Source organism: Homalodisca vitripennis, chromosome 6, assembly GCF_021130785.1.
Source record: "Homalodisca vitripennis isolate AUS2020 chromosome 6, UT_GWSS_2.1, whole genome shotgun sequence".
In the NCBI taxonomy this organism is placed as follows: domain Eukaryota; kingdom Metazoa; phylum Arthropoda; class Insecta; order Hemiptera; family Cicadellidae; genus Homalodisca; species Homalodisca vitripennis.
In genome coordinates, this window is record NC_060212.1 from 120,668,309 (window position 1) to 120,684,097 (window position 15,789).

Below are 15,789 nucleotides of genomic sequence, written 5' to 3' on the forward strand. Positions count from 1 at the left end.
ATAGAATGAGTTAATATTTTCAAAGAAAAAAAACACATATGTAAACTTTAATCACTTATGTATCAACCTTTGTATTCGTTAATCATGAGTATACCATAAATACATAAATCAATTATAAAATTAGAAACTGCAAACTAGGACTAACCGCAGTGTCCCCCCCCCCCCCCCCCCCCCCCCCAAATTTTTACAATTGGAAAAAACCTTTTTATACTTACAAGTACTTCTAAACGTCAGTTATGCTACCTGGGGTTCCAAAGTTTATTTAAACCGTTTTCAATTAAGGATTGCGGCAATGAATTAATTTTTTGAAAAAAAGCCTAAGGTCAAAATGAAAAAGCAAAAAAAACAATATCCGTTTATTTCCGACAACAATCCCTGAATAAAAAATGTGATCCATTTGTATAGGTTAGGTTACCATATGCTTCATCATATAAGTCACTATGATGTGGTTATATGTTAAATATTGTATGATAATATATTGTAGTTTTATATTTGTTATATCTGTATTCACTACATATTAAGATAATTGGTCTGGTTATTGATTGTTTGTTAATGTTCATATGGTTGTGTACATATGTTGTTGGTTATTATTTAATTTGTATATTTATATTTATATTGGTTATCCCTTCTACTAATTTATATTGTTATAGCATTTTTCATTAGTTTATATTGCTTATACAATCTCATTCGTTTACATTGTTTATACATTCTCACAGTTTTATATCGTTGTAACATTCCTCATAGTTTTTATATAATAGGTTATTTGTTGTTAGTGCCATTTGTATGTGTGATGGCAAATGGCGTTATATGCAGGTGTGTATGTATGCGGTTTGTGTTGTGCGAACTAAGGTAAAATATAGTTTTTTTTGTTCATTGTTTCCCAGTAACCATATGTAATTATTGAAAAACATGTAAAACAGAAGAAATGTTATTGATATGCAGTGGAAACAGTGCTATAATTATATAAAAATTAAAATATCATAGACAAGAAAATGCAGCAAGTCAGCAGTAATTATTGGACATATAATTATTTAGTTAAGGTTCCCCGCACGCAACCCACACACAACACACACACACACACACACAACACACACACACACAGTCCACACACACACACACACACAACACAACACACCCGTAGTATAACGTTAGTGTTTTCATTTGTATTTAGTTCATTCATAGTAAACCGTGTTTTTTTCCGATACAACATATCATTTTTTTATTTTGTTTATTGGGTATTCATTTGAATAGAAATAATATATGTACCTTATATATAGTACAGAAGTGACGAGTTTATGATGTATTTAAAAACGCTTTATAATTCAATGTTGGATAGTAAGAACTTTGTCAATATCGCTTTGGTTTTTGTATAACACAACAAAGTCGATTTAAAACTCGCAAACCAAAATTGTTTAATCGGTCTACCAGATTTAGTCATATTTTAAAGGACTAGAAAGCTTTGAGTGCTGTTAAAGGTATTATTTAAATTGATGATTTTTTATTAAATTTGATCTAAATTGGAAGTGTACTTCGTAATTAAGTTCGTTTCCCCCCTTAAAGAACTTTTTGAAAGCAATGTAATAAGCATTTGTTATATGATATACATTTTAGACAGGTTTGGTTTTTTTTATTAGCATGTCCTCGTAACATTATATTTGTCTATGGAATTAAAACGGTTCACTGTATAGAATTCTATGAGTCATGGCTATTTATATTCCTTGGCTTTTCAGTCACTATTTTTCCTTCCGGGTTTTCCGTGCTTCTCTCGGTGTTACCGTAAGTTTCTGTGAGAGTACATGATGCAGTATTGTTCTGTACTAAACAGTTCGTTGTGTAATGTGAATATTCAATACCAAAATTGAACCAAAATGAAATATGTTCATATATTACTTTATTCTCTTTATGAAGTATTCCTATAAATACGACGGACAAAGGTAGATTTAACCATTATCAAAATATGATTAGATAGCCAATCACAATCTTACTAGATGAAGGTATATAATGATTTTTAAGGTCTTCAAAATTTGCCTTTGAAAATTATTAATTCAAAACCCCCAGCTCAAATTAGTAATTAGCAAGAGGAAGGATTTTATGTATGAAAAGTTTTTCCTTTTTATTTTAATTATTTATGATTTTATGATCGTAAAAGGTCAATTCTGGCCCTGGTAAAAGATTGTGTTTGTACAGCTTATTTTGATTTTGTACGCTTTTTAAATTTTTTAAATTCCCCCCACCCCCCCCCCCCCCCACCCCCCCCCCCCCCCACCCCCCCCCCCCCCCACCCCCCCCCCCCCCCACCCCCCCCCCCCCCCACCCCCCCCCCCCATATTGCATAGTTCGTCAACATGTATTGCTCATGATAGGTTGTCAAGTTTATACAAAGGTATTTGGATAAGGTGACATCTTGAAGATGAGGAATATGGGAGATGTTGCTTTTCTTACTGCCAAAAGTCAGCTGCTTAGTTTTATGTATAAGTCAAAACCAAATCGTGATTTTGACAGTATTACAGTGCTAGGTTAACACTTAATATATGTATATGTCTGTTCAATGAAGTACAGTTCAGTTGAAACAGCAGTACAGTTCAATGAACATTGGAAGATCGTTTGTGAATAGTATAAACAAGAGGGGGCCAAGAACTGACCCTTGGGGCACCCCTCTAGTCACTGGTAAAATTTGAGATCTTGAAGTAACTGATCTTCCATGAACAATGTGTTTAAGTTCGACTAACTAACTGGGACCTTTTAGGTAGGATATAAACAATTTTTTAACTGTATGTTGAATACGCATAGCAGTAAGTTTTTTTAAGAATGAAGTCGTGACTAAGACAGTCGAAAGCCTTGCTTAAATCTATTAAAATGCCAGATGCAGTTTTCCCTTCTTCTAGAGAATCCAAAATAAACTCATCTGTTTCAAATACGGCTGTAATGGTTGACTTTACTTTCCTAAAACCATGTTGGTGGTTTTGTTAAGATGTCATTGGTTTGCAACTAATATAAATCCCTTTCAAGCACTATATTTTCAATGATTTTGGATGTTAAAGGGATGAGAGAAATAGGCCTGTAGTTATAAAACATCATCTTTCTTTCCTTTTTTATGCAAAGGTACCACTTTAGCAATGTTTAGCTTTGTTGGAAAGTGACCTTGGGAAAGTGAGGCATTAGTAATATGTAAAAGAGGGATAATAAGTTCATCTTTGCAGAATTTTAAAATCTTTGATTACATTTCATCTATTCCTGAAGAACTTTTTTGTTTTAAACCATCAATTACCTTGTCTAGCTCTTCAGATGTTGAAGGAAAACCTGACATTTTGGTACAAAGATTAATACAATGTATATTTACTATTCTAGTGTGGTGTTTTGCTGTTTTTTAGAGTTTGTTCTGTCACGTTGGTGAAGTATTTATTTATAAGTGATTGGCAATTTTGTCATCTCTTACTTTTAGTGATATTATATTTGAGCAAATCAAATCAAATCAAATCAAAACATCCTTTAATAACATGTTCATTGAGAACAGAAATGGTGTCAATTATACATAGTCATAATTCAAATCACATAGAGAAACAAATTATACATTTGTAAATGAGTCAGTGAAATGTTTTAACAGATAAAGCGTTCTTTGGAATCGTTTTAGTCATGTTGAAGGAACTCGTTGATGGAGTAAAATGGACGTTCGGCCAACCAGCTGTGAAGTCTTGATTTCAGCTTGCTTCCACTTCCTGTTCTTATGTCCCTTGGTAGAAGGTTGAAGAATTTAGCACCTTTATATGTGGTTTTTTTTCTCATATTGAGTGAGGCGATGTGCTGGGAGGTTGTAGAGGTTGGCATTACGTGTGCAGTAGATGTGTAGATCCGATCCTCTCAAGAGATCTTCTCCATCCACGTACATCACAACTTCTTTGATGTAGAGTCCAACAATCGTTAAGATATTTAATAATTTAAATGCTTCCGTGCAGCTGTCAAGTCGTTGCAGTCCGGCTAAAGTTCTGACTGCCTTTTTTTGAATGACCAGGATTTTCTCGATGTTTTCTGCAGAAGCTGCACCCCAGACGGCAAGGCCATACCTTAAGTGTGTTTCGAAGTGCAATATGCAGTTCTTGCTGTTGCTAGGTCACTAATGGCCTTAATTTGTTTAATTGCATAGACACTAGTGTTTAATTTTTTACAAAGATTTTCTATGTGTGGAGTCCAGCATAACATGTTGTCTAGAGTTATGCCTAGAAATTTCACTTGGCTTTCCAAGGTGACGCCTGGTATCTGTGGTACATCTTCGTTTCGGTGCCCAAATCCAACTTGGTTAATTTTTGTAGGGTTGACGACCAGGTCATTGTTATGGCAGTACTGATAGGCCATGTTAAGAGCTATGTATGCGGTAACGGCTAATTTATCAGTTGTTTTGTCATTTAGTAACAGTGTCGTATCATCCGCATACATGATGGTAAGACAGTGGTCCTGAAGAAGTTGGGGCATGTCATTAGTGAATAAAACGAAGAGGACTGGGCCCAGCACAGAGCCTTGAGGTACGCCACGGGTTACTGGGAATGTATTTGATTGTACATGTTTGGTAATGCCATTTTCTGTGTGCTTGAGCTCCACCAGTTGGTGTCGTCCAGTTAGGTAGCTTTTGAACCAGAGCAATATCTTTCAGGTTCCCTCTTCCCTCTTGCTATTAATTACTGCCCAAATCACCTTGCTTTTATTATCCGAGTGATTTGTGTGATCAGTACTTGTCTGGTGCTGTATAGTCTTTACAATATTTGTTCCTATAATATTCCAGTTACTACCTAATTCCATGCAAATAAAGCTATGCTCAAGAATCTTCGCTTCAGAGCAATTCACTTTTGTAGATCATGATAATTTTTTTACATTATTTAAGAACCGTACCTAATGCATTTATGACAGAAGTCTATTTAGAAAAAATGTATTTTAGAACATTTATTATATGAATTAAAAAGATTAATTTTCTAACAGACCTCACTATTGTGAGCTTATTAGCTCACTCTTATTTACTAATCTGAACATTACACCAAGTGGAATGAGGCCAAGATAAAGTGTGAAGAGTTGTTTAAAATGTAAACTAATGGAGTGGTTGCACATAAAATTAGGAAATCAACTGCTAAGTCAATCTTTTATTGAAGTTTGATCAATTTGGCCTTTCAACATGGAATAAAGAATAAACTATGAAACCTAAACAAATTGCAAAGTCAAAGAAACCTCAGCCAACCAAATTTGAACAAAAACTGATACTATGAGTTTAATACTGAGAAGAAAAACTTAAGGAAGAATGCATTTGACTTCACCCCCAACACAACCACTGCCATTATTTTGTAATGACATGTTGCGATGCTGTGGGATATGCTGTCGGTAATTTGGTAAATTTATGTTTGATCACTATCTGTCACCTTCTCTGGTGTTTATAACACAAAACTTGTTTTATTAACATACATTGGTTAGTTAATCCTTTTTTACTTTGCTTAATCTTACAATGCCTTAAGTTTTTTGAAAATCTGAAGAGAATACATTTCAATCCTCAAAATTTAGAGTTCTATTTTTTTTTAACCTATTAAACCATCTATTGTCAGTAAACTAATACACTTTAATCAAATAAATTGTTTAACTATTTCATTGCTGGTGATCATGACTTCTAGTGTGAAACGTGACATGGAAGGACGTTTGCCACAGTCAACCTGTTAACGGGTAATGCAAAAAAAAAACACCCAAAATTATGAAAATGCTTTAGGCTAGGAGTGATTCAGAAAAAACTTAAAGGATAATTAAAGGGGATTGATAATTATGTCAGCAATACTAGGTAACTTTGTTAGGTAAATGAGATATTGCATGAACAACTTACGTACAAGTTTTTTTAATAACATTTTTTATATTTAGCAATCCTTTCTTAGATTGGGCTTGAATGTGGTAAGAAGGCCTATTTTTTTATTTTTTCAAGTAATAAACTACGTACTTATAAATTAATCGTAAAGAAATACCTATAAATCCTACAGAAATACTTACACCTGTAAATGTTTTAAAGGCTTCTTCTTTATCTCTTGGTTTACCAAAAACTCTCCCATCATAAGAGACGACAGTGTCCGCCCCAATTATGATGTCAGGCTTCACCTGATCATTGGACAGTCTCTTATCAACTTCCAGGACCTTATTGAGTGCAGTGGCAATAGCAAAGTCTCCATGGTTTTGATAATCCTTTGGATCTAGGTCTTCTTCATAGGTAGACGGTACGACTTCGAATCGCAGACCCTTAAACATAAAACATTTTAAGAAGTAATATGTCATTCATAATAAAATATGAATATTATTGAGTAACTATTTGAGGAATCGTTGATTTCCATATATTGTATGATTTCTGTTCAAATAAATGCAATTTGCATGTTAAACCAAATTTTTCAAAGTGAATTTGTTTTCTTCAACTTGATTACAAAAATGAAACTGTGATATATATATATATATAATATATATAATATATATATATATATATATATATATATATATAAGTGATTAATTAGTGAAAATGTGATAGAATAAGTTCCGCTTAAATGCTACTTTCAGGTCAAGGTAAGCCAGGTTTATATTGAGACTTATATTGAAAGAATTTATAAATTCTGTTGTTAAAATTTAATTAAATGTTTAAATTTTGTAAATTAATTTTAGTTTCAGCAGTCTACCTTGCATCTACAAGAAAAAAACACCTCAAATCCTTCACCACTCTTGTCTCAAACCCTAAAATAAGAAGCTTATAAAACAAACCAGTTTTAATTTAAAGTAACTGGTTTTATACATGTAACTTTTTAAATTCTACAGATAAAGGGGATATTAAAAATTAAATTAAATGAATGTGTTTGGTAAATTTATGTTAATTATAATAAATGACACAACAACTATAACAGTGTTTATTTTGTTTCTCTAAGAATCTTTGGCATTAGAAAATAAGTTATAGTAGTAATAAACCTAAAAACAATTTAGTGAATGTTATGAATGCTCCAAAAATGAATAGGCCTACAAATATAAAATTTAACAGTATAGCAAAAAACCAACTCAGTTTTCTTTGTTCCTTTTAATTAATTTCAATTCTTTAAACATGATTACAAACTAAGTATGTATTATAAAACATAATACAAATATCAATTTTGCTTATCTTATTTTACTTGGTTTCAAGAATAACACGAAGCAATGCCAGTACATCATACATGCAGTCTATTTTGAGTTGAAGTAAAAAATCCTCAGTGAAATAATTTGACATGCCCTTTCAAATTCAAATCTTTATTTTTTTTTTATTAGGCTATATTACGAGCAATAGACACTGTCATACTAATACTAAATATACTATGCAGTATACAAATTGTCATAACTACAATAATGATAAAAATCTTCAATAGAATAAGGTGCAGTCCTCACCAAAAAACTTGTAATTATTGTTTTGAATACATTAATACTTAATTTTTTTACATATTCAGGTAAACTATTATACAATTTAATTTGCATATATTTATGACTGTTTATCACTTTTTGGAGTCTGGTACTTGGTAAATTAAGATTATCACAGTTCCTAGTATAGTGGCTATGATACACATTGTGCTCAACAAAATCAGATAAATGTTTTTTAACATATAATAAATTACACAATATATACAAGCTAGGTACAGTTAAAATGTTAAAACTAATAAAATATGGCTTGCAACTTTCTATCTGACTTATACCAGCCATAACTCGAATTGCCCTTTTTTGGCATAAAAATACATCGTTAGCTCCAGGACTATTTCCCCATAGCAATATGCCATAGTTCAAGTGACAATTAAAAAATGCAAAATAGGCCATACGCAAACAATCAGATTCAACATTATACTTAAGCTTAAACAATAAGTATAACACTCTAGATAGTTTAGTAATTAGCTGCTCAGTATGATAATGCCAACTAAGTTTTGAGTCTAGATGAATACCGAGCAACTTGACATGCTGATTGACTAACTCTCCATCTACTTTCCTTAATGTAAAGATGATTTGTTCTGACTTATCATCATTAAGTATTAACTCATTTGCTGAGAACCAGTCACCAGCCCTTTCCACTAATAGAGCAGATTCATGTTTCACATAATCCAGAGAGTAACCTTTAACCAGTGCTGATGTATCATCTGCAAAGAGGACAGACTCATGGGGGAGGTTGGATGGAAGATCATTAATCATAATGACAAATAGGAGTGGCCCCAAAACAGACCCTTGGTGAACACCTCTAACCACTTCCCGCATACGAGACACCTGATCCCCCATTACAACCACCTGTTTTCTGTTCACAAGATACGAACGAATAAGGTTTAATTCTTTGCCCATTACACCATACTTAGAGAGTTTTTTAAGCAGTATTTTATGCGATATAATATCAAAAGCTTCTCTTAAATCTAACAGAGTCAAAGCCAAGAAAGAATTTTTTTCAAATGCCTTAAGAACTTCAGTAACAACCTTCTCAACTGCATCAATGGTAGACTTACCAGCTAAAAAACCAAATTGTGCATTCGTAAAGTAATTATTTTTTACAAAAAAAGAATATAGTCGTCTTTTGATAAAGTGCTCAATAATTTTAGAAAAAATTGGTACCAGAGCAATTGGTCTAAAATTAGCAAGTTCATCTACATTCTTCTTCTTTTGAACTGGGATAACTTTAGTAACTTTTAAACTTTCAGGAAATATTCCTTAATCTAAAATTTTATTTATTAGATACGTAACAGGAGATACAATTGCTGGCATTATACACTTTATCATCTTGTTTGAGAGACCATAGTAGTCCTGACTAGTAGAACCTTTCAAGTTAGAAGTTATATGTAACACCTCTGCCTCTGACACTGGATCCCAGGCCTGTCTAGCATCTGGATTAGATTTTATTTCGTTTACATTGTTCATATAGTCAATATGACTATGCTTCACAGAATTGCCACTACTGTTTGGACCATCCTTAGCAACAGATTCACCTACACTAACAAAGTAGTCATTGAACGTATCTGTTGAAATTGAAGAAGGTTGCTGTTTCTTTACACCAACTTCGTCTTTAATTACCTTCCAAGCAGTTTGACACTTGTTTGTTACATTATTGATCAGGTTTTCATTATACTTATACTTAGCCCTCCTGATAAGATTTCTATAAGTTGCCCTACAATTTAAATAACAATTTTTGTCTCTAGTATCCTTAGTATACTTATATCTATTGTACAAATTTATCATAGTATTCCTAACCCTATTTAGTTCAGGTGTAAACCATTTATTATTTGTTTTCTTGCTTCTACCATTAATTAAATTTACTTTTTTATTTTTTACAGGACAATAAATATTAAAATTAGTACATACAACATCCATAAAATGATCAAAGGCAGCACCAGCATCTTCAACCTCAAACAATCTGAACCAGTTCAGATTATTTAAACTACTGACAAATTGATCAATATTGCCTTTTCCCATCAGCCTAAAGCGAATTCTTTTTGGGACATGTTCAGGCTGTCTTACAACTATGGCATCTGTATTTAACCAGATAAAATCATGGTCAGATACTTTAAAGCAGCCTATGTTGGACTGTAATCTAATATTAGTTGCCAGATTGTCAAGGCAGTAGTTACCCCTAGTAGGAGTAAAATTTGTTTAGTGGAGGTCAAAAGACTTAAGCAAGTTGTTAAGCATTCTACTCTCCTTTGAATCACTTAATGTACATACATTAAAATCAGACCCTACAATTACTTTAACATGGTCAGAATTATCCAGAACTTTACTTAAAAAATTTTCAAGTACCGTACCTCTAAAAACATTGATAATTTAGAACTTGGTGTTCTGTACAGTGATATTAAAATTACCGGTTCTTTACTTTCTAATTTTAAGGTAGTAACTTCGAAAACACCAGGTTTACAAAACTCATCAACATTCAATTCCGTAACATAAATGTCTTCCTTAACCAGCACGGCAGCACCACCATAGTGTTGTTGAGGTCGGCAGTAGGTAGCAGCCCACTTGTAGCCTTGAGGGACGTACAAGGGTACCTCGTGTGGAGATAGCCAGTGCTCATTGACAAGGGCAACATCAAAGTCATGTTCATGTAGAAGAAGAGTAAAGTCTTCAAGCTTGTTGCGAATAGATTGCAAGTTAATATGCACAACCTTAAACCCAGCATTAGGAACATTTATAAAGTCTTTTCCCCTAAGGCCTTGGTTCGTGGGGATCCCATTTCCACTTGTAACTGAGAGTATGGTATTGGAGGGAAGTCGTTTCCCAAAAAAACAAAACTGTCTGTAGTCACTGAATGAAAACTCAAACCATTTGCATCTTGATTACTCATAAGGGGTGTTGAAGTACTTGGCGCTGGTGAGCCACCAGGGACCAGGGGATCATTAGATGGCAATAAGCTTCCAGGAGCTGGCAGACCTCTGACACTCAAAAGCAGGTTGTCCGGTGCCGGCTGAATACTATCAGCCGCAGTTGGTGAGCCCAGATATGAAGGTGTGCCCAGGCGGTCAGGACTTATTTGATGTTGAACATCACCACCCCCCACTGCACAGATACCAGCCGCCTCACAGATTTCCTGAGCGAGCCATCTCTTGCCTCTCTTGTTGAAGTGCAACCCATGACGTGTGTGTAAATGTCTTTCTGCATAGCTTGCCTTGACCAGTGATACATTAGTATAGTCACTACTCAGTTCCACTAAAACATTATTTACTCTCTCAACTTCTTTATTTACACAAGATCAAGCTTTAAGGTCATATCGATGGGGTACATCGACCACAATAACCTTGTTTTTACCTACCATATCCAGGGTTTGTTTAATATATGTCAGTAGTTTTTGTGCTTCGTTGGCAGCTACATCATTCGTACCACATAACAAAATTAGAATATCAACTTTACTCTTAATACGATCACAGATGTTTTCTTTATTAAGTACCTGTTCAGCTTTACCTCCTGGTCTTACAAATCCTACACTGTCATAAAGTTTTTGACACTGATTTATGTTCCAACTTAAGTCTCTTTGTCCTTACTGTCCTTTGTCCTTAGCATGCACAAAATCAACATCACAAGATTAACTCAAATTTTCAAGTATATTTTAAACCAACAAATCCCACAAAATAACTTTATATCATGTGTAAGTTACTTATTTACAAATTACCAACAAGTTGTTCTACTGGCTCTATGGAAAAAATAGGTTTTCCTGTGATAAAGGATCACGTTAATTGTTTTCTGAGAGAACAATCTTTATCCTTCAGGTTGAGCCAAAATAGCTCTGCTGGAGTTTGTGATTCATCTTACAGAATTAGTTTTTATTAAATAGATTTACTACGCTTAATATAATTACTAATTTGTTTTTAAATAATTTTACAGTTTTAAACAGAAACTAATGAAAGTTTCACATTATTTACAAACAACTGCAGAGTGTACAATTTTTGGGGAATGTATATGTTGTTTTATACCAATGGTGCTGTCATGGAACTAGGCTATTACGGTAAGTGATGAGAACAACTTAATTTCAACTCTTAATTTCTTCATTAATAAGATCTTTGACAATGACTGGTAGTTATATTTTATTACTGTTGGTAGTAAAACTCATTCATCCAAAACATCTAATGATAGAAATGGTACTTACCATTCTTCATTTTTGTACGTTTTATGTTAAAATCAATAAAAAAAAGAAACATATATTGACAAGAATACATATTTTCTTCTCATAGCATTGTTGTATCAGTTTATTTTATCTCAATGGGTGATCTGTTGGAGAGAGGCAGTCAGCTTTCCTCGGGGGTATGACTGTTGGATTTCAGTAAGGTAGGTTTGGAGTTTGCGTAATATTCAGGTAGTAGATAAAAGAAATGTTTATTCTTTTTTCACAATAGCAATAGCAATGAATAGGATATGTTTAGGATATTGATACAAGTTAAAATATGGGTTGGATAGCTTAATACATGTACAAGATAGTAATGGTTAGGTAAGTTTGTGTCATTTTTCACATTTAAACATTCAAGAAGTAAGGTAGTAAGGTGAATGGGATAATACAAAAGTAACATGTAAACTAATTTAACAAAAGAAATAGGCTTAGGTTTTAATTCCAGATTTCAAGATTAAAAGATGTTATATTTTATTGAAAAAGCAGCTTATAGGTGATTCTAAATCACTAACGATGGCTGACTAGGCAGGCTCCTTGCAAAGATAGGATTGCTCTATTGTGACTCAGCCATGAGGAAGCCACAGTCCTTATTGTTTGACTTGGTTATCTTGCGATAACTACTGCACCCACTAGACTATGCAATTAGACTACATACTACCACCATGACTACTTACTATGTTTTGTAGAATTTCTGCTCTCCGGGGAGAAGTACTAGCCAGGATGATGCGCTTTCCACTTAAAATAGATGCTCGTATAGGTTCCAGCATTATGATAGAGATATTTATATAGGCCTAAGCTGCAAAAGAATAATAATTTAAACATTTTACAAGAGATTCAAATTGTTTTAATTCATAACAATGGTATTAAAGTAAACATCATATTCGCTTTCTTGGAATCTATAATACATAATTATTATAAATGGCATATTTCTCTAAACTTAAAAAGCAATAATGTATTTTTCTACAATTGTTAAAACTGGCCAGATAATAATAGGCCTTGTTGAGAAAGACATTATACAAGGTCTTTTAATAAACTGGTTTATCTTTAGCATTTTTTCAGTTTCTAGGGCCATAGTCAGACCGGTTTTTATTGTAACATATTAATAGACAATCCCCCACACAAGATTTCGAGCAGCCTTGGTAAATGCAGAATTTATGTTGATTTGTCCAAAATAGTGTGTACAAAAACATATTCCACATGCTAAATGTAAGTGTACACTAGCAAAGGTGAATACTTTTTGGCAGTTTTTGCAAGAAAGCCATCCTTCACTTACAGATGACCTTCTTCTTGTACTAATTTTAAAAATTAACAAAAATAAAAACCAATAATATTCAAATAAAATGTGGATAAAAATAAAATAAAAAATCTGACATTTGAATGGTAGCATTTTAGACCGAGAACAGCGTGCGTAAGTACCCACTGTGACAATAAAAGGGCACGTACACGTACTTCAGGCTCGTGACATGATTACTGATGTGGTCAGTAAGAACCTAAAAGATCTAATTGTTTGCAAAATGAAGGATAAGAGAAAATAACCTACACATTTCTCCTCATTTAGATTTTTAGTAATTAAAAAAAAACCTTGCTCAAAGTTCCAAAACGGTCTCACGCCACAGAATAAAATGACCACTACTGTTTACAAAATAATTTTTGAAATCAGAGTGGTAGGCCTAGGCCTTGTTGTAAATTGAACTGGCCTATTAACAAAATACGGGATGAATTAATGTATACTATTCAATTTGTGCAAGTAAACTGTGAGCAGTATAAAGTCTTCTAAACAGTGATAATTCCATTCAATTGTATATTAGAGTTAAACTAAACCAGTCATTGTAACATGATATGGTATTTATGTGATATCTGGTAAATACCAGATATGGTATTTTATCGAATTATGCCATTTCAGTATTCTATTGTTCCTAAATGATGATGTTGAAGATGCAGAATATTGTGGTAAGTTGTAAAACTAGTTTAAACATTTACAACAAATTTTAATATACATCTTTCATTCAAATTAAAAAAGCGTTTCTGCCCCAAAATCATATATTTATTTTTATGACAATTTTTACACCAAAATAAAAGAAGTTTATGAGCCGTCCATTTCAATTTTTATAAAAGACAAAAACACTTAGGATATCGTAACAAATATGTTCTAAGAAAATGTCCCAATGTATTATAAAATAAAGTAGTTTTAATCTATTATAATGAATTGTGAAACAATTGTATTACTATTATTTGAGGAAAAGTCCTATTATTGATGGAGAAAAGTTGTTATGACATATGGTATTTTAAAAATAGTTTGTTGTGAAAACAACAAGAGTAGAAAATTATCTACGGCTGCAAACAAACCATGTTTTCCGACAAACACTTACAATTACAACAGAAACACTTCAACATAATAAGCTACGTAATATTAATTATTCTTAGGCAGACGACATAAGCAACTAACAGATGTGTTGTTATCAAAGACTATAGATTATAAAGGGTTCAGATTCACAAACTATAGACTTGTAAAGTTTCTACTAGAAAATATGATCACACTATATTTGCAGATAACTTAATTCGCTTCAAATTTCAATAATTTTCTCTATATTTCGTCTGTAATTACGATGTTTATAGAAATGAAGATACGAATGTGTGTGTGTGTGTGTGTGTGTTTACAACTATAATGAAATATAATTCTTATATTTATATATGTTATTTTAGTAGCGATGTCGAAATTTCTTAGTAACTTAGCACGATCACGACACGACTGCACGACTCGCATTTGTTTCATATGTTTCATCTTGTTTTGTTACCGATTTCAGATTTGGTTATATCAAACTTTTATTACTGTATATCCATAAATACAGGAGAATTAAAAAAAGCCTTTTATTTCCAAGTATTATTCCGTTTACAGAGTGGTTTTCAGATTAACTTAGGTTAAGAAATATGAATAAAAAAATGTGAAAATTAAACACAAATGAATCGAAAAATTAGAGTAAATTGATTCAACGCTTATCTAATTTGGTACTAACTAAAATCGAATTATGCATGAAATACTAATTAATTATAATTATAAAGCACAGATGGTGGTAGTCAGGGAGACCGTCACACAATTTAGGACAGAAGTAAGAGAAGCTCCTCCTCCCCAACTCCAACGTAACTTTCGAAAAGTGGAGGTAGTTCGTAACATGATGGATCCTGTAATGAGAGACGTTCCACGTGCTACGAGAGCTTCCGTTCCCCCCATGTGACAAAAACATGGATCATAATACAGGTATGGCTTTTCAGAATCATACTCTATAAGTATGGTTAAATTTTATTTTATATTTGTTCTTAGTTTTTCTGATAAATTCATAATTGTTTTTATTGTATTAACCATAGAGAGATTTATGTCACAAATACGGCTTCTACACTATCTACAACTTTCGTAATATAATAAGAAATAAATAAATAACGTTTTTATTCATCAAGCGTTCTTCAAAGTTACAGACTCTGATTTACAAGACATATCTTGTCATAGCATACAGATAAATAATCATCATTCAAATCTAAAACTAAATAAAATCTTTTTGACAAGGCTTTTAACGAAAGGCAACTAAAGCTCTTCAAAACATGAGACAAAGCATTGTATATTTCCGGTCAAAAGTATCTAAAAGCTTCTCAAAGCTCTGTTTTGCAATCTAATGAGAACCATTATATTTTCCTGAGTAAGGCAACGAGCGAAAGATGAAAGAGCATAGTACACAATAGGAAAAATTGTTGAGCGGACATCGTCCAACTTAGCAGACACTGGCAGTATTTTTACACTTCTATATAACGTCTTTAACTTGATCACGACACTTTCACATATAGACTTTATATGACTCATAAAGTAAAAAAAATGGAATCCAAAGTGACTCCAAAGATTTTTAGAACTGTCCTAACCAAAGGTTTGCCATCCAAAGTGACAAACTGGATATAATAAATAATAATAATATATGCTAAAACCAGAAATTACTATATTTTTAATACGGCATAGACATTAAACAATAACCTAAATCACTACAACTATATAGCGCAAAGCCACACCGATCACAGAAAGAAAAACAAAAAAGAACAATAACTGGAAAATAAATAAAGAATCAGTACAGTTGGTTACGTCTGGGCAAATTTTCCAACAGTCCCAAACACGC

General features: G+C 32.8%; 1 protein-coding gene across 4 annotated transcripts; it reads right to left on the reverse strand.

Moving 5' to 3' along the window:
* Nucleotides 1-5,916: 5,916 nt before the first annotated feature.
* On the reverse strand, nt 5,917-14,106 carry LOC124364847 (nucleoside triphosphate pyrophosphatase). Of its 4 annotated transcripts, none has more exons than XM_046820631.1 (3): nt 14,011-14,106; nt 12,310-12,431; nt 5,917-6,252 (listed from the first exon to the last, which is right to left on the reverse strand). In XM_046820631.1, exons 2-3 carry the CDS (start codon nt 12,400-12,402, stop codon nt 5,932-5,934), a joined length of 414 nt encoding a protein of 137 aa, XP_046676587.1. In that variant the 5' UTR covers nt 12,403-12,431; nt 14,011-14,106; the 3' UTR covers nt 5,917-5,931. The 4 variants fall into 4 exon arrangements, with proteins under 4 accessions (XP_046676587.1, XP_046676585.1, XP_046676586.1 ...); XM_046820629.1 differs by having other exon boundaries at nt 13,982-14,100; XM_046820630.1 differs by having other exon boundaries at nt 14,005-14,097.
* Between the last annotated feature and the right edge of the window lie 1,683 nt (nt 14,107-15,789).

Excerpts from the sequence above, each read along its gene's own strand:
- LOC124364847 (XM_046820631.1), bottom strand. The coding sequence starts at position 12,402 with ATGCTGGAACCTATACGAGCATCTATTTTAAGTGGAAAGCGCATCATC. Across the intron at positions 6,253-12,309 it reads CAGAAATTCTACAAAACATA|GGTCTGCGATTCGAAGTCGT; the intron begins GTAAGTAGTCAT and ends TTTATGTTTAAG.